At 42.8% G+C, this 19,680-nt stretch overlaps 1 protein-coding gene across 5 annotated transcripts in view; it reads right to left on the bottom strand.

The window, feature by feature from the left end:
• Window positions 1–19,680, bottom strand: part of ST3GAL1 (ST3 beta-galactoside alpha-2,3-sialyltransferase 1) — a 122,983-nt gene that overhangs the window by 10,663 nt on the left and 92,640 nt on the right. For all 5 annotated transcript variants that reach the window (XM_070940317.1, XM_070940318.1, XM_070940320.1 and 2 more), the window contains 4 exons: window positions 17,404–17,986; window positions 10,991–11,187; window positions 7,054–7,233; window positions 1,961–2,006 (listed from right to left, as the gene is read on the bottom strand). In XM_070940317.1, the coding sequence (XP_070796418.1) occupies window positions 1,961–2,006; window positions 7,054–7,233; window positions 10,991–11,187; window positions 17,404–17,715 (735 nt within the window). In that variant the 5' untranslated portion in view covers window positions 17,716–17,986. The remainder of the gene's footprint in view (window positions 1–1,960; window positions 2,007–7,053; window positions 7,234–10,990; window positions 11,188–17,403; window positions 17,987–19,680) is intronic.

The raw sequence follows: 19,680 nt of genomic DNA, 5'->3' as shown, positions 1-19,680 counted from the left end.
CCATATGGTGAACAATAGTTACTTCATTTTGCCCTTGTTCAGCATGTGGTTGGAACTCAACACTCTGAAGTTACAACTTCATTTTTCTCAGTCTACCCATTTTAACCAAGATGAATTTTATGACCTCAGCCAGTCAGTTGGTTTCACTTCTGAATCTCCGTGTCAGGCATCTTGTAGGTTACTCGTGAACAAGGGTGTGTGTATGTATATCTTTGGATGCAAAAATAAGGGTTGTTCCATCCAATTAGGAAGAGAGGCAGCCCGGTTTGTCTTTAATGTATGCAATCAAGGACATCCTGTTATGTACCTGTTACGCTGAAGCTTGTTTGAACATCTGAACCTATTAGATGGCAACAAGAAAAAAAAATTCAAGAGAGGGCTTCTGTGTAATTCAAAACATATTTTATTTACTAATCTGATCTTCTCCTGCCAAACGCATTGCCTTTATCTTTCTTAGATTTTGAAGCCAATGAGTTTCCCTTCAGCCCTCCTTTGTTTGAACGAACTGTCTGGATGTGCAGAGGAACAAGGATTTTCCTCCTTTTTTTAAAAAAAGTCTGTTTCGTTGTGTTGTGTTATCCACTGTATAGTTCTTGCAGCAAATCAAAAGAAGTTACAGGTTCAAGAAAGGTATTTACACCCCAGGTTTGAAATTCTGGCCACTGTGTCCCAGTGGTCATCTGATCACATATTGGGTGCTTGGAAACCCACATTTGAATAGAATAGAATAGAATAGGATAGGATAGGATTTATTTATTATTTATTAATTCAATTTGTATGCCGCCCCTCTCCGAAGTTTCAGGGTGGCTCACAATGCATTTAAAATCATTATAAAAACATTTAAAATAGGGTAGGATAGGATGGGATGGGATGGGATGGGATGGAATAGAATTCTTTATTGGCCAAGTGTGATTGGACACACAAAGAATTTGTCTTTGGTGCATATGCTCTCAGTGTACATAAAAGAAAAAATACATTTGCAGCCATTTGCAGCTTTCTGTGGTCACGCAACCAAAATTTATGTTTTTTTTCCTTTTTTTCCCCTCCCAGAAACTGGTGTTTTCCAGCAGTTCTGGTTTTCCAGCAAAAACAATAACAACAGCCTATTGTGGACAATGAGTTCATTTAACAATTTTGGCATTCATTTAATGACTGCCACAAAAAGTAGTAAAATTGGATCGGTCATGGGATGACCTGCTTAATGACTGGCATGGGCTCACTTATGGTTGTAAAGTGAGGACTATCTCTACAAGAAACAATATAGCTTGGAGGGAATGACCTGAACTAGATAGTTAGAATGGATTTAATCGCAAACCATGGTTTGAAGAGGAATGGAAGCACAAATTTAACTTCATGCCTGAAATGTGGAAATGGAATAAAGCAGGGGTGAAATCCAGCAGGTTCTGGAGAACTGGTAGCGGAAATTTTGAGCAGTTCGGAGAACCTGTAGCAAAAATTTTGAGTAGTTTGGAGAACTGGCAAATATCACCTCTGGCTGGCCCCAGAGTGGGATGGGAATGGAAATTTTGCAGTATCCTTCCCCTGGAGTGGGGTGGGAATGGAGATTTTGCAGTATCCTTCCCCTGGAGTGGGGTGGGAATGGAGATTTTGCAGTATCTTTCCCCTGCCACGTCTACCAAGTCACGTCCATCAAGCCACACCACACCCACCAAGCCACGCCCACAGAACTGGTAGTAAAAAAAAATTGGATTTCACCACTGGAATAAAGGGAACTCATCATCTTCTGAATCATTGTTTAGATCAGGGGTGGGGAATGATGGCCCCTTTATAACTTGTGGACTTCAACTCCCAGAATTCCTGAGTCAGTCATGCTGGCTCAGGAATTCTAGGAGTTGAACTCCAGAAGTCTTAAAGGGGCCATCATTCCCCATCTGGTTATTTGGATTTGCCCTTTCCTTATAGAGAAAAAAGTCCTGGATTAACTGTAGCCATAACTCACCTTGTCTTTATTGGCTTTGATTTTACGAGGAACAGGAATATATGTGCTGTCAAAAAGAAAAAAAAGAAAAGAAAGAAATAAAGTCCAGTCAGACAAAGCTCACAACATCCTACTATGGAATTAAAAAAAGCACTGTAAATTCTAAATTTAATACTCCAACAATGCTGCCTACAAATAGGGAACCAAATCAAAGGTAGAACATGATTTTGAAAAATACATGTAGCCCTCGGTTTATGACCAAAACCGAGCCCAGAATTATAGTCATTAAGTGAAGTGGTTGATATTTTTAAGCAAGGCAGCCATGCAATTCCAGCTTTCTCTGTTGCAGTCATTATGTGGAGCATGGTGTGCCTGGGTTGCTTAATTGAATGGTCATAAATTGAGGACTATCTCTACAGTGAAGTTGACTTCTCCCCCGCCGCCCAAAAGCTACACACAAGGAGAATAAAATCTTAGGGCGAGCACGGATTGGTAGTTCATATCTGTATGCAATCTACCTCCAGTTTCTATCTCCAACCCCTTCAACTACAACTCCTATAATTCCCAGCCTGGCGAATTCAATTTGCGTTCCCTTTCACAGAAGTGTCCTTTCCATTCTGCCTTAGCTGTAGCTCTTCCATATCTGCGCTACTCTCCTTTAAAAGGAAGCTAATCCCTTCTTTAAAAGGCATCTAATCCTTTACAGTCCCTCTCCTTAGTTTTGAAATAAAATCTTTCTGTTTTGCCATTTATCCCGTTCCCGGAAGCTTATTTTGCTTTTGTTCTTCCTTAAAGTGATTTACAGTTCTTCGATCTTCAAGCCAATTTACAACATGTGGCTGTTTTCAGTTCCTGCAGCTTCCGTACACAGGGGGTTTAAAATGGAGGAAAAGGGGCAACTTCCACTCCATCCAAAACTTTAACCTTAGAGTGTCTACTGTGGACCTCACTTCATTCCTAAGAGATCTGTAAGGGGCGTGCATAAGGGCACCAGCGTGCCTTCCGTCCCTGTCCTAATGTTCCCTTTTTACTCGTATCCATTTCATGTATTCATAATCATGTTTATACTTTTATCTGTTATCTTATATATGCTTGACCAATAAATAAAAAAATAAAAATAAAAGAGAGATTTGTTTCGATTTCAAGCAACAATTTACCGCAGATACATCTAAAATATCTGTGGTGGAACCGGTATAAACAATGTAATCTAAGCAATTTTTAAGATTAATTTAGGAAAAATTGGCAATTTTTGTGGTCGGGATTGCTTATTTTTTTTTCTAGTAGAGAGATAGTAGGTCAAATTGCTTGACTGATAATAGTTTTCTACAATTGTGATTTTTTTCCTAATGTTATATAGCGATTATACAAATATAGAGGTAGGCATTTATAGATTGGTGACTTGTTCTACAAGGGGGGATTAATTCTTGTTGTTGAAATAAATTTATCAATGTTCAGCCGGAGGGGACATTTTGTCTGTATGCTTGATATTTTGTTTTAGACACTTTTTTTTTGTTTGTCTCTGTTTTTGTATTGTAATTCTCCCCCCCCCTTTTACTCTGTATTTTAACCTTGGAAATAAATAAATAACAATATACAAACAGAGTAATAGGAAAATATTACCAAAGAAGGTTTGTCAATGGATTCTAAATAAACAATAGAAGAACAAACAATGAAAGGAGAAAATATGGTATTTCCTTGTTTGGTCAGGAGACATGGACTTTGCAAATGATGAAAAACTTTGCAGCTTGTCAAATCTTTCACACATGAGTAGTTCCACTGTCTTGAAAACACAGTTTTGGATCTTACAAAGAAAAAAAAAATTAAATCTTCTCTTATACAATTTAGATCCTTGCCCTGAAATGCCCTTTTGCTGAGTAGATGAAATACAAACTGCAATACATATTAATATCACGTTGTGCACGATACAAAAGTGTTTCCTGGACAACAAGGAAGAGCTGCTGTGATTCCACTGTTCCCACCAAAATTGTGTGTGCTTATACATATGTGTGCTTTTAATATAAAATCTGTTAAGAAAACATTATTTCCCAGTGTTGATATTAAGCTAACGGCTGTCCTAGCTTAGCCTCTTGGTGTAATGGAGAGTGGAAGATATTCAAGGGAAATCACAAGAAAAATATATATATATTTTCATGCAACGCAGAACTTATGGGGACCATGGGAATGACTATTCATATAAGATAGCTTAAAAGGGGCATTTTCTTCATTTAATTTGGTTAGATATTATTAACAGTGTTTTCTTACCAAGGATAGAACAATAAGAGATGGCTGGCCAGTATTCCCATGAAAATGTTTTGCTTTCTTAGTTCAACTTCTGATTTTTGAAACGTCCAAAAGGCAGTAGTGGTCATTAGAGTAGAAGCCTTTGAAAACTGTTTAAGGTGTGTTTAACAAGCACCTGTCATACTGGTAGAATAGAATATTTGTAGCTCAGGGTTGAACTTTTGTTTAGACAGCATGACAGGTGGGGTCCTTGGTGCTTTCTAAGCTCTCTAAGAAAACAATTAAGCTCAGAGAGCAGCAAGAACCCCGCCTGTCATACCATCTAAAGAAGAGGGAACAAAAAAGAGAGAGTCAAGCTATTCTCCAAAGCACCTGAGGGCAGGAGAAGAAGCAATGGGTGGAAACTAATCAAGGAGAGAAGCAACTTAGAACTAAGGAGAAATTTCCTGACAGTTAGAACAATTAATCAGTGGAACAACTTGCCTCCAGAAGTTTTGAGTGCTCCAACACTGGAAGTTTTTAAGAAGACGTTGGATAACCATTTGTCTGAAGTGGTGTAGGGTTTCCTGCCTAAGTAGGGGTTGGACTAGAAGACCTCCAAGGTTCCTTCCACCTCTGCTATTCTATTCTAAACTGGTACTCACCTATAAAGCCCTTAATGGCATGGACCCGGGGTATTTGCAGGATCACCTCCTACCGGTCTCCCACCGCCCAGTGCGCTCACATAGGGCTGCCCTCCTCCGGGTCCCCTTGGCCAGACAGTGTCGGCTGGCGGTCCCCAGGATGAGGGCGTTCTCTGTGGTCGCACCGACCCTCTGGAATGGGTTGCCCACTGGGCTCCGGACGGCCCCCGACCTCCGCACCTTCCACGCCAACCTAAAGACATGGCTCTTTCAGCAACTTCCCTGATCTGCCGTGGATTTTAACTTGGGGATTTGGGGATTTTAAATTGGTTTTAATATTATTTAATCTTTATCTATTGTTGGGTTGTTTTATTGTTGTGAGCCGCCCCGAGTCCTATGGGAGAAAGGCGGCATATAAATCTGATAAACAAACAAACAAACAAACAAACAAACAAACAAACAAACAAACAAACAAACAAACGTCCAGGTACAGAGGCTACCTAGGCACCCATGCACAGAAGATACGAGTTTTATTTTGGAGGCTTAGGGCATCCACTTGTCTGCCATGTGAAGCAGAACACTGGGCCAATGATCTCATTGGGATAATCCAGCATCTTCCACCTTTGAGATTTGGCTATTTGCTTGGTCTATTCCTTGGTGGATTTGGTGATGAATATGCTGGCTCTCAAAAGAATGCTGAAGAGTCATTTACATTTTGCAGCTACTGTATATAAGTCAGTACTTTTGGGGTTATCATCAATGCATGGTAACAAATCCAACCTCCCCAAGATCTAGTTAGTCTGAGCTCTTGCATTTATCGTAACTATGGTAACCTGTTTTAGTCTGGAGGCCAAGGGTAGCAAGATTGCCTTCTGTTAGTAGGATTTTGTTGAAGGACACTAGAAGGACATTAGTTAGTGAAGGATACTAACTGGCCTTTTCTTCTTCTCTTAAATCTACCATGTCATTTTCTTGTTAACTAGGCTTGTAGGTAGCTGGAGCACACGTGATTGACCGTCTCAGGAAATTTGGAGAATGCTAGGTTAGATGAGGCCTTTGAACTCTGGTGCTGGAGAAGACACCTGCGAGTCTCTTGAACTGCAAGGCGATCAAACCGGTCAGTCCTAGAGGAGATCAACCCTGACTGCTCTGTAGAAGGCCTGATCCTGAAGATGAAACTCAAATACTTTGGCCACCTAATGAGAAGGAAGGACTCACTGGAGAAGAGCCTAATGCTGGGAAAGATGGAGGGCAAAAGAAGAAAGGGACGACAGAGAACGAGGTGGCTGGATTGAGTCACCAAAGCAGTAGGTCTGAGCTTAAATGGACTCCAGAGGATGGTAGAGAACAGGAAGGCCTGGAGGAACGTTGTCCATGGAGTCGGACACGACTTCGCAACTAACAACAACAAGGTTAGTTGAGGATGGAGTAACATGATGATGTCTCCATCTGACAGTGTTGTTTTCTAAACGTCCTATAAGCTCATTTAGAAGGCGGCTTATATTTTTCCAATTATGAATATTGTTTAAGCCACAACATCTGTTTTCAGTCGGGTCATGGGCTACCCTGGGAGGTTTGATCCAGAAAGATGGTACAGTGAATTGGACATAAAATGAAATTAAATTGGTTCACATCTGCTGCTCCACTATGATGATGGAGGAGAAGTTTGAATTTGAAGAGAAAGTCATTCTGAAGCCGAGGATTAATGAACACCAAGATTATGCTTAACGAAACTTCATTTGAGTTGGAATCCCTAAGACATCATTTGGTCAAACAATGTTCAAAGAAATCCAGACAAAATAATCAAGACCAGGCAAAATTTCTGGACATATTCCCAGCTCTCCAAAAAAGAGAGTGCAAAATAATAAGGTCAGACCGAAGAAGGAATTCTTGGAGCCGTTAAAACAATGAAGTCAAAAAATAAGGATTAAATTTTTGATTAAATTTTTAATTGGAAAATGAGAAGCAACCTCTCTCCACAGAGAAGCATATCGGTAGAGCTCAACTTATGACCACAATTGCCTATTGCCACGCAGAGGCAAATTGCTGGGAGGCAGAGGCAGATTTTTTTTTCCTTGTGCTAATCGGGTTGTGCTGAAAATGAAACTAAAGCAGGCTGTTTGCTGTTTGCTGCAAGGAGGAAAATTGCTGGGAGGCAGAGGCAGATTTTTTTTCTTGTTTCCCTCCCCAAAAAACGTAGATGGGTCTTATATCCAGAGCGTCTTATACTCTAAAAAATATGGTACTTACTGGTTGATGGTGCCATTTGTGAGGGCACTGATGACCCAACGCAAGTCTAAGATTTTGAAGGGGATGAGAATCATGCTGACCGTCTCCTCTAGTTCTCGATAGCTTTCCGGGTAGACAAAGTGATGAGTTGTTTTGCTGCCGACGTCCGACTCGAAGCCCTTTGTTGGGGCTTTGTTCATTCTTCAGGCCAAAAGGAAAAATAAAAGGAGAGGAATGAGAAGAAGTATCAGTCAATGAGAAGAGGAAAACTCATATTTGGGCGAGAGGTAGTCCTCGACTTATGACCACAATTGAGCCCAACGTTTCGGTTGCTAAGACAGTGGTTCAGAGAATTTTGCCCCATTTTATGACCTTTCTTGCCACAGTTGCCAAATAGACCACTGCAATTGACAGTTAAATCACGGTTGTTAAACGAATCTGACCTCCCCATTGATTTGAATTATCAGAAGATTTGCAAAAGATGATCATGTGACTCAGGGACACTCCAACTGTCATAAATATGACACAGTTGCCAAACATCTGAATTTGGATCTACATGGGGCTGCCCCTGGAAAGCATCCAGAAACTTCAGTTGGTGCAAAATGCATGGTTTTGTGCAGACCCTAGTGTGAGAGGGATCTTGGAGTCTTAGTGGACAAGTAATTAAATATGAGTTAATATTGTGCGGCGGCAGCCCAAAAAGCCAATGCAATCCTAAATTGCATTAGCAGAGGGATACAATCAAGATCAAGGGAGGTACTAATACCACTCTATAAAGCCTTAGTAAGACCACACCAAGAGTACTGCATGCAGTTTTGGTCATTAAACTATAAAAAAGATGTTGAGACTCTAGAAAAAGGGCAGAGAAGAGCAACAAAGACGATGAAGGGACTGGAGGCTAAAACATATGATGAAAGGTTGCAGGAACTGGGCATGGCTAGTCTAGTGAAGAGAAGGACAGGGGAGACATGATAGCAGTATTCCAATATTTGAGTGGCTGCCACAGAGAGGAAGGGGTCAAGCTATTTTCCAAAGCACCCGAAGGCCAGACAAGGAATAATGGATGGAAACTGAACAAGGAGAGATTCAACCTAGAAATAAGAAAGAATTTTCTGACCGTGAGAGCAATCAACCAATGAACCAGCTTGCCTTCAGATATTGTGGGAGCTTCATCACTGGAGGCTTTCAAGAAGAGACTGGACTGCCATTTGTCAGAAATGGTGTAGGATCTCCTGCTTGGGTGAGGGGTTGGACTAGATGACCTACAAGGTCCCTTCCAACTCTTTTAATCTGTTAAATCTGCACAGGTATGACCTCTCCTGCGGGAACTGCATTGGTTGCTGATTTGCTACTGGGTGCAATTGAAGGTGCTGGTTGTCACCTTTAAAGCCCTTCATGGCATGGGACGGGGTTATTTGAGGGACCGTCTCTTGCCAGACACATTTACCCAAACCCACTAGAGTGGAGAGGCAAGGAATGTTGTGGGTACTGTCCCCTAGGGAGGTACATCTGGCGGGACCCAAAAGAAGAGCCTTCTCTGTGGTGGCTCCCTGTCTCTGGAACATCATCTCCCCAGAGATTAGACTGGCCCCCACTCTAATGCTCTTCTGGAAGGGCCTGAAGAAATGGTTCAGACAGCGGGCCTGGAGAACCCAGAACGGGATGGAACCCATTAAATGGTTAGTATGAATGTGTGTTGATGCCAGGGTGTTTGTGTGTCTGCAGAGTTATTACTTCATTATTTTTCTTTTTTTATTTTGTACGGTGTTTTGATATCTTTGTAAGCCACCCTTGAGTGGCCATGTGCGAGTAGGCGGCAATATAAATTTTCTATGAATAAATAAAATCAGGAGGATACTATCCAGTGGTGGGATTCATCCGGTTCGGGCCAGTTCGGGTGAACTCGTAGTTAAATGGCTGGCTGGCCCCACCACTTCCAGGAGTCCCCACGCGCCCCATTTTGGCTCCCAGGTAAGTGCAGGGAGACCTACTAGGCCCAAAACAGGGCATGGGTGTGTGTGGCAACCCTCCCCTGCAGCCAGTTTTCACTCCCAAGAGGCTGCAAGGAGACCTACTAGGCCCAAAATGGGGCACGGGATGGGGGGGGGTGATGCGTTTCCCCCTCGTGGCTGGTTTTTGCTCCCGGGGGGTGCAGGAGGCCGAGTGCTGCCTGTCACATCTCCTGGCCACGCCCACCATGGCCACACCACCCAGCCGGTCATTAGGGCAGAGAACTGGTTGTTAAATTATTTGAATCCCATCACTGATGCTGTCCCAGGATCATAAATGTGGGCAACAGTCAAAAGTCACTTTTTTTCCCAATGCCCTTGTAAGGACAAATAATTCTTAAGGACAACCTGTCTATGCACGTCTCTTGATCTGAAAGTCAAGGATGAGGCTCTTATTTGAAGCTGTGGTTAGAAAAACATCATTTTCTACCAGCAGCTGTACCGTGTTCAAACAAAAGGAGAACAATAGTAGCGGAGCGGAGTTCCTTGTGCCGAAGGTACGTTGGGCCCCTTCGATGACAAGAAAAACACTGTTCATCGGGGATTAGACAAGTGATATGTGAAGATCCCAATTTGCTGTTTGAATGTGATTTATCTGCATACCGCATTTATCGCCCTGTGCAAATCTACCTGAGCAAGGCTAGATTTGGGAGATCCTTGCTCATTTTTTTTTATTATATTTTTTTGAAATTATGGAATAGTTCAAAGGTATCCATGGGATTTTTTTTTTTTTTTTTAATTTTGGCATGGACGGAAGGCTCCCATGGCTGAAAAGAAATGGATCATGTTAGAATAGAAAAGAGCTGGCAGGGACTTTGGAGGTCTTCTAGTCCAGCCACCTTCTCAAGCACGTGAACCTATACTATTTCAGATAAGTGACTGTCTAGTCTCTTCTTAAAAGCCTCCAGTGATGGAGCATCCATGATTTCTGGAGGCAAGCTGTTCCACTGGTTAATTGTCCTCACTGTTAGGAAGTTTCTTCTTAATTCTAGGTTGCTTCTTCTCTTTGGTTAATTTCCAACCCTTGTTTCTTGTTTTACCTTCTGGTGTTTTGGAGAATAATTTGACCCCCCCCCCCTCTTCTTTGTGGCAGCCCCTCAAATACTGGAATAGTGCTTTCATTTCGCCCCTAATTCTCCTTTTCTCTAGACTAGCCAAGCCCAAATCCCGCAGCCGTTCTTCATATGTTTTAGCCTCCAGGCCTTTCATCATCTTAGCTGCTCTTCTCTGTACTTTTCCCAAAGTCTCAACATCTTTTTTGTACTATGGTGACCAAAATTGGTTGCAGTATTCCAGGTGTGGTTTACTAGGGTTATATAAAGCGGTACTAATACGTCATGTGATCTTGATTAAGTTGTTTCTTGGACACCATTTGTCCATGCCTGGCAGGGCATGAGCAGAAAAGAAGGATTGTTATGGAAAAGAACAGGAAAGAGATGAAGACCCATTGTGTACAAATTGGATTCCTTTCAAAGGTGGTATTCAGCCAGTTCGGACAAACCCATAGCGCCGACAATCAGTTGGCCCCTCCCACCCGCACCGCTCTAACCTGTCCTTTATTTCCTGCTTTGTAGCTCATCTCAATTGCACGGCACAGCTGATTCCCCCTCCCTTGCTGTTCTACTTACCGTTGCTGACTTGGAAGGTAAGCAGCCAAGCTTCTAAATGCTCCATTTTCAGCACTGCGTGCAAATGCCTTAGGCATGCGCGCATGCGCAAAGCATGTGTGTGCACGCAAAGCGTGCGCTCACCGAACTGGTTGTTAAACCAGCAGCATCCCACCACTGATTCCTTTCTACCAGGCCTCTTTTGCTTCCTGAAAAGGATGGCTGCCATGTGCAAAGAAGATAACCCCTCATCTTACTGCTGCTTTTTGTGAATAAAAGTTACTCTCTCTCTCTCTCTCTCGAGGAGAGATTACTTGAACCCAGGGTCTTGCAGCTACTTACCTAAACACAAGGTCATGAGCATCAATATCTTGGCCATACTGTGACTGCCGAAGATTCCCTGAATTTCCTATCACAGCGCACCTCCGACACCGGGAACTGCTCCTGTCCAAAAAGTGCTCCCAGTCTCCTGGAATGAAGCTGAAGAGTTCCTGGATGGTCTCATTCATAGTCTTGGGACTTCTCTCCCCCTGGAGTTTCTGTGGAGAAGATTTGGGGGACTCACTCTGACATTTTGAATAGTTTGAAGACTCAGAGGTCAGAAGGCATCAGGTGACAAAGTCTAAACTCTTCATAAACTGCAGAAAAAACAATTACTACCAACCTGCCTTCCATTGAGAACCTGTATACTGCACGAGTCAAAAAGAGGGCTGTGAAAATATTTACACACCCCTCGCATTCTGGACATAAACTGTTTCAACTCCTACCCTCAAAATGACTCTATAGGGCACTGCACATCAGAACAACTGGACACAAGAACAGTTTTTTTCCGAACACCATCACTCTGCTAAACAAATAATTCCCTCAACACTGTCAAACTATTCACTAAGGCTGCATTACTATTAATCTTCTCATCGTTCCCACCACCCATCTCCTCCCACTTATGACTGTATGACTGTAACTTGTTGCTGTACCCTTACAATTTATATTGACTGTTTCCTAGTATGATTTGATTACTTGTTTGTATCCTATGACTATCATTAAGTGTTGTACCTTATGATTCTTGACGAATGTATCTTTTCTTTTTATGTACAGAGAGCATATGTACCAAAGACAAATTCCTTGTGTGTCCAATCACACTTGGCCAATAAAGAATTCTATTCTATTCTATTCTATTCTATTCTATTCTATTCTATTCTATTCTATTGTATTCTATTCTATTCTATTCTATTCTATTGTATTCTATTCTATTCTATTCTATTCTATTCTACTCTACTCTACTCTACTCTAAAGGCTTCTGACTTAGATGAGCCATGCTCATATAATCTGTAAAACCAGGGGGGGGTCTCCAAACTTGGCAATTTTAAGACTTGTGAACTTCAAGAATATGGTTGGCTGAGGAATTCTGGGACTTGAAGTCCACATGTCTTAAAGTTGCCAAGTTTGGAGTCCCCTGCATAAAAGCATGCAATTTGATGGTCCTCTACCTCTCTGCATCACTGGAAACTCAGCCTTCCATAGTCATGTCTTTAATGTCTTTTGCCCTCTTTTATAGGTAGAGTAGTACTCCACTTAGAGTAGTACTCCACTTATGGTGCTACATCTGGGGTTATCACTGGAGTGAATCCAAAAGCTGTGCTCTCTTTCCCTACCTCAACATGACCCATCCTTTGTCACAAACTCCTCTCTATCCCATTCATGGAACCCATCATAATTACAGTCCAAACTTTCAGCTAATGAAACCATGTTAATAGTTTCAGTGAAACTTGCAAAACTTTCCGCTATAAACCTGTCTTAAGCTATGGTTTGTTTGGCTTAGGTCATTTATAAACCTAGCCACAATGGTATATACAGGAAACCAGAGATTATTGAGTATACTTTAACTTCATATGTTCAAAACAGGTCAGGATAAAAACAGCCATTTTTCTTGAATATACAGTGTCTATGTTCTGGCTAATTCCTTCTTTGCTTTCTCAGTTTCTTGCAATGATTTATTACAAGCAAACATGTTTTCGGAAGTTATTGGGTGTTTCCCCCCTCCCCAAACCCAATTATAATTGAAAATCAGAACTGAATCAGCCGGCCAAACTAAAGACCATAAAGTCTCAGTTGCTGCCTTCGATGTTATCGATCCTTTGAGGTGGTTGGGAAGATTTTTGCTATCTGGATCAATTTAATAAGCTTCCCTGAACATTTGTCTGCCAGAAACTTTTCAAGGACAGTTTAGTTCAGACGTGGGGTACCACATTACAAGCAGGGATGGGCTTCAAAAATTTTAGTGAAGTGAAAAAGTGAAGGCTTTTTGGATAAAAATTTGGTGGGCTATGCAGAATGTTTTAAAGAAAAAAATTCAGTTTTCTCCACAATTGTTTTTATTGGGTATAGTTAAGGGTTTTACATCGGGTGAAACAAAGTTGATATTGTATATGGTGACAGCAGCGAGATTACTGATAGGTCAATATTGGAAAAATGAAGCTATGCCTACTATTGAGGAATGGACTTTGAAGATGGCCAGCCTTGCAGAGATGGCGAAAATTTCAGCATACTTAAAAGATCGCTCACAAGAGACTTATGATTCGGAGTGGAAAAAGTGGATAGATTATGTGCAGAATAAATATCAAACTAGAAAATATCAGATAGCTTTTAACTGAAAGTATTATATAGAGATAGAATATTTGAATTTTGTGAAGATGTGAAAAATATACAGGGGGTGGAGGGGTTCAAGTTTTTAAAAAAGGGAGGGCTGGGGGGGAAATTGGGGAGAAAATGTAATTGTAAAACTTTTTGAATAAAAGAAAAAATTTAGCAAGAGGTTCTCTTCCCGGTTGCTGGGTGGGCGTGGCCATGGTGGGTGTGGCCTAGTTGGCTTCCTGCACCACGGCAGGGGGGCGTTTTTGCCCTCCCCATGAAGAGGACTAGATTTGGGGTACACACATATTCCTTGGTTCCAACTTGGAGCCTCAATAGTAAGGCCTAAAACTTTGGTCAAGACTAAATATTTCTTTCTCTGCCAGTAAGGAGTTACTGAGATGACACAAGGTATTTTTATCTTAAAAGAGCAGACTGGCCCAGACAGATGCATCCTGTTGTTCACTTCTGCATTCCACCCTAAATGTCATGTATAACATATGATAAGTATAAGTAACTCCCAGTATATTCATGTGACTCCCTTTTTGCTTTTATCTATTACCAAATGTCTGGACGAGGCGTCTTTCGGTTCCTCCTAAGACCAAATATGTCTAAATGTAACACCCAGACAATGTATACGTAATTTAGAGTATAAAAACAACACCTTTGTACACCCTTCGGGGTTCAGACAATTTGCTGTGTGAACCTTTATGCATAATAAACCTTTCCTGCATTGAAGAGCTTGGTCTGGTCCCGTCTTTTCCTACAACACCCAGGCTCCGGAGGCTTTCCTCAAGCCTCTGGGAGGGCGAAAATGGCCTCCCCATTTCTGGCCTTCCTGAACTTCCAGTAGGCCCGTTTTTCGCCCTACCTGAGCCTCCACGTGTGCCCTGCACTTACCTGCATGCAAAATGGGCCACGTGGGGACTCCTGGGAGGAGAGGGATGGGAGGGACCAACCAGGAGTGGGATTTGGGGGTTCTCCGAACTGCACAGAATCTTAACTAGAAGTTCTCCCGAACCCCTGAGAACCCCTAGCAGCCCACCCCGGGTACCACCGCACAAGCCATCTCTTTTTGGACAATACAAAGGCATCCATCTACTTTCTTTCCAATAAGAGCAAGTAAATAAGGAACAAGACAAAGCTTCTTGGGCAAAATGTCATGAAACTAGTGCAGTGATGGCTAACCTTTTTGCTGTCGCGTGCCAAAAGTGGGGATCATGCGGGGGGGGGAGGTCGCGCATGTGTGTGCCCATACCCATAACTCAATGCGCCCCACCCCCGCACATGTGCGCATGACCCCCCCCTGCGCTATCCCCAGTTTTGGAACGTGATGGCATGGTGGGCCCAGTAGGCCCATTTTTCGCCCTCCCCAGGCTCCAGAGGCTTTCTTGGAGCCTGGGGAGGACAAAAACGGCCTTCCATCCCCCACCCGGGAGGCCCTCCGGAGGCTGGAAACAGCCCATTTCCTGACTTCAGGTGGGCCTGGAAGGACCGAAAATTAGCTGACCAGTGCGCATATGCGCGCTGGAACTGAGTAGGGCAACACTCGCGTGCCCACAGATATGGCTCCGCGTGCCACCTGTGGCACCCGTGCCATAGGTTCGCCATCACGGAACTAGTGAATAGAGTGCCAATAGAAAATAATATTTATACCTCAGGATTTGCTCTCTGAGCTTGGGTGCTTCCTTGCAGACATTTCATGACCCAACCAGATAACCGTATCAATGCTAGAAGGGAGTGTGGTTTGCTCTCTGTTTATGCACAAATGGCTTGCCCTCTCATTGTTAGCGGGAGTGTCCTTGATGGTTCCTTCATGACTGCTTGATTGTTTATCTGAGCTGGTAGTTCCTTGATTGGTTGGGGTACTGTTTGCTTATTCATTCGTTCATTCATTCATTCATTCATTTTTGTATGGTTGCCCAGCTCAATCAAATGACTAAAGACGGCTTACAATTCTTTACTTGATTAATCTTGGTGTTAATGTAGACAAATCCGCCATTAACAGCAGTGGTGAAATCCTCCGCGGATTGCCACCGCTTCGCTGCCCCCACATGCGTGGTGCGTGCTGTGTGCATGTGCAGTGTGCACCAAAAGCACGCAGAGTGCACACACGCAGTGCATGCCAAATGCGTGTTTTGCGTGGAAAAAGGAGGCTTAACAAGGTAAGTAGAAAAGCAAAGGGCGGGAACAGCTATGCCGCGCAATTTAGATTCACAAAAAGCAGGATTTCCTGCTATTTAGCAAATTTAAATCGTGCGGCACAGCTGATCATCAGAAATACCAATTTGGATGAACCGGTAGCTTTTTTTAAACTAGCGATTTGCCTATCACTACCGGTTCAACCAAACCGGTGTAAACCGGTAGCATTTTCTGTTAATCACATTTATCTCTATGTGATTAACAGGCACATAGATATAAAAAAAACCCCTGCATTATCATTCAAAAGAGACAATCAAAAAGCTAAAAGGCCATAATGCCTCCTTGCCAGCAATTGACACTTGTATATGAACAGAAAGCCAACCCCAGTCTTTTCTAGAACTGATGTGCTTGTGATTAAAGTGTTGGACAAGGATGGGAGAGTTTTTCCATCCTGATGCAGTGGGATTGTTTACAGGACAGTCCTCGATTTACGACCCCAATTGAGCCCCAAATTTCCAATGCTAAGCAAGACACTTGTTAAGTGAGTCCTACCTCCTTTTACAACCTTTTTTATGCTACACAGTTGTTTAGTAAACCAACACGGTTGTTAAATGAATTATGTGGTTGTTAAGTGAATCTTGTTCCCCCCCCCAACTGACTTTGTCGGAAGCCAACTGGGAAGATCATAAACAGTGATCACATGACCTGCAACTTGCCCTAAATATATATACCGGTAGCCCAAATTTCAATCACGTGACCACGGAGTGCTGCAACCGTGCCCAAATGTGAAAACTGGACATAAGTCCCTTCTTTTTTTTCCCAGGGCCATTGTAACTTCTAGCGGTCACTAAACAAACTGTGGTTAAGTCGAGGACAGCCTGTAGTCTATCCTAGGGCCCAAAGAGCTGCCTTTCAATTGCCCCTTCTCCTTCCTCTCTGTTGTGGCCCCCCCTGGCGGCCAGCAGAGCTGGCAGTAGAGTTGGACAGTGAGGAGGTTGGGGAAGAACATGGACCAGTCCTGGGGGCTGGGGAAAGCTCAGACGAGGGCTCTGCATCGGAGGCAGAGAGGGAGCTAGACAGCAGTGAGGCAGAGGAACAGCTGGAGCCTGTTCCCAGTGTGGTTATGTGCAAAGCTGCCAGAAGACAGGAATAACTAAGAAAGCAGGATCGATTTGGGAGTAAAGCCACACCTTAGAGATGATTGGCCTCTCCCATAGGAAACAAAAGAGGAAACGGGGAGGGGGCTTTTGCAGGAAACATTTCGTTTGTTCTGTGACTCTGAGAGACTCTGTGCCAAGTTTTACCTTGTATCAGGGGTGAAATGTAAAATTTGTTACTACCAGTTCTGTGGGCATGGCTTAGTGGGGGGGGGGGGGTAATGTGACTGGGTGGGCGTGGCCAACTTTTTTTTTTTTAACTTTTCAAAGCTTTGAAAAGCCTCTGCCGATCAGGCAACTCAGCTGGGATCGTCAGAGAGGCTTTTTAAAAAATGCCTCTCTGCCGATCAGGCAACTCAGCTAGGATCGTCAGAGACCTTTCAAAGCATTTTTTTTACTACCTCTTTGGCCAAGAGGTTGCAGAAAAAAATGCTTTGAAAAGCCTCTGACGATCCAGCTGAGCCGCACGATCATCAGAGGCTTATGATCGTGCGGCTCAGCTGAGAATGGGGGGGCGGGCGTGCAGGGATTTTTGCTACCGGTTCTCCGAACCACCTGCCACCATCGCTACCGGATCGGGCGATCCAGTCTGAACCGGGAGCATTTCACCCCTGCCTTGTACTGCATTTGGAAACTAGTTACGTGGCAGCTTGCCAAGTGAGATAAGGTCTGTGTCGATAAATATTCCTTTGAAAAACTGTTTGGACAGGCTGACTGTGAACAAACGGAATTCACAGTCGTGCAAATAAAAGAGATTTTGCCGGGACCAAGACTCTGCTTCATGCTTTTTAAGGGAGCCCAAGTCAGAACACTCTCCTTCCTACTCACCAGCCACCACCTGTAGTTCTCCTGGGGCAGGAAGGCATTTTGGTTGGTTAAGAAGGGTTGCATAGTTATGTTGAACCTTTCTTCGAACCAGGCTGAGCCCTCTTCCAAAATGCAGGTGTCACAACTGCAGGGCCGCCTGGGATAGTTCAGCAGTTTTCTAACCTGCTCCGAAAACTGGTAAGCAATTTGCTTGGGATCCCAAGAGGTAGACACCACGTTGTTGGTGTAGTTGAGCAGGAAGGACGTGATGGTGATGATGAAGAGTAAGGCAAGGGTGAACATTTTCAGGCCCTTGTTCCGAGAGGCCATCATTTTGGCAGACTGGTTGACTCCTTTTACTCAAGGGGTCCAAACAGGAGTAGAGGTGGGAATTAAAAAAAAAAAAAAGGAATCCTAAAATCTTTTGTTTAGCCACGAACAAGCCGTTTACTCCAAGGAAAGGCCCTTGAGGGGGTCTTCTGGAGTGATGAAAAGAAAGCTGATGTTCTCTCCTCTTGGTCTGCAAGCAGCTAGGGCGAAAACACGTCTTTTCATATTTTTTTTCTTTCTTCCCTTCTCCTTGAACGGCAGCTGACTTCTTCTTCTGTAAATTGAATCAAAACGAAAGTATTGTAATTTTCATTTTGAGAAGATATTACTAGCAAACTCAGGCTTAGGTGAGAAAAAGACACTTTTACATAAAATCTCTCTCCCCTTCTCCCCCTCCCTCCCTCCCTCCCTCCCATCCATCATCTATCTCTCTATCATCCATGTCTGTCTGTCTGTCTGCCTGCCTACGTACCTACCTACCCACCCATCCATCCATTGTATCTCTCCCCCCCACTCTCTCATCTATCTATCTATCTATCTATCTATCTATCTATCTATCTATCTATCTATCTATCTATCTATCTATCTATCCATCCATCCATCCATCCATCCATGTATCTATCTATCTATCTATCTATCTATCTATCTATCTATCTATCTATCTATCTATCTATCTATCCATCCATCCATCCATCCATCCATCCATCCATCCATCCATCCATCCATCCCGTCCATCTGTAAAATCATTGATTAGAACTCATACAGGTCATCAGGAATAGGTAGTTGCAATTTTGATGTTATAAACTGATAGGATTTCCTTTTCCACCTGGAAACACAAAACCTTTGCTGTGCCTTTTAATATATAGCTGCAATGGATTGATTACATACAGAAGAAGTATCCGAATAAGAAGATTCATATAGCTTATGAATGAAATAATATTAAGTAGTTTATGTTTGTTTTTTTTGAGTTATAAGGAGTTAAGGACCTAGGGAGAATATGAAATGTAATAATTTGTTAGCACATTTTAGTTCTTGGTTTGTGAATGCTATACCCTGTGCTCGTTCTGGGAAGTCTAGGGAGGGGGGTGGGGGGAGGGAGGGGAAGGGAGGGTGGGAAGGGGAGGGGGGGTTGAGGGGGGAAGGGTGGGGGGGGTGAAAATGTTTGTATTTTTCATAAAACTTTTCAATAAAAAAAAATATATAGCTGTGATATTTATGTTCTAATTCTTGTTTTAAATGAATGAAAATCAAACTCTAGGAAGAGATTGGACAACTATTTGTCTGAAATGGTAGAGGGTCTTCTCCTTGAGCAGAGACCTCCAAGATCCTTTCCAACCCTGTTATTCTTCTCTTTGTCCCAACAGGTCCTTCCTGAATTGCAAGAATTTTATATAAACACTTGCAGTGTCACACAATGACATCCGCATCTCTGGCTAGCTGAATGGCAGACAGCTGTTATGACTGACTGACTGAATGTTTATTGTGATTGTTGGCTAACCAAAGTCCAGTTGTGCAATCTGAAGTCTAGCTTTCCAAGCATTTCATGGACTCTTTCATTAAGCCTCAGTTGGGATCTGTTCTATTTTTGTTGGCTGTTCCTAACAAAAGCGCATGTAACAGAATTAAAAGTAGGCAAAAAAGCACAGCATATCTTCATTGGCTGTGTGCAATAGACAAACCTTAACTTGTCCCTCGCACAAACTGTTTTTAATTTGCTTAGTTTAACACTCTCCTCCCCCCTTTAAGGTTGGTTCAGTTAAGCCTCTGGGTGGGCCCTGCTTCCCTATCTTGAGGGGTTCTCCAAAATTTGCTGTCAATTTTTGCATTTTTAATATGGGAGAAGGAGGAAAGTATTAAATATCAGGGGATTAGCTGTATTGAATTTAACGCACACATACAAACGAGTGGTGGGTTTCAAATTTTTTTACTACCGGTTATGTGGGTGTGTCTTGGTGAGAGTGGCATTGC

This window comes from Pituophis catenifer, unplaced genomic scaffold (genome assembly GCF_029215685.1).
Source record: "Pituophis catenifer annectens isolate HBS135680 unplaced genomic scaffold, rPitCat1.0.hap2 SCAF_3, whole genome shotgun sequence".
Taxonomy (NCBI): Eukaryota; Metazoa; Chordata; class Lepidosauria; order Squamata; family Colubridae; genus Pituophis; species Pituophis catenifer.
Note: the sequence above shows the minus strand (reverse complement) of the source record. Positions and strands in the feature narration are given on the sequence as shown.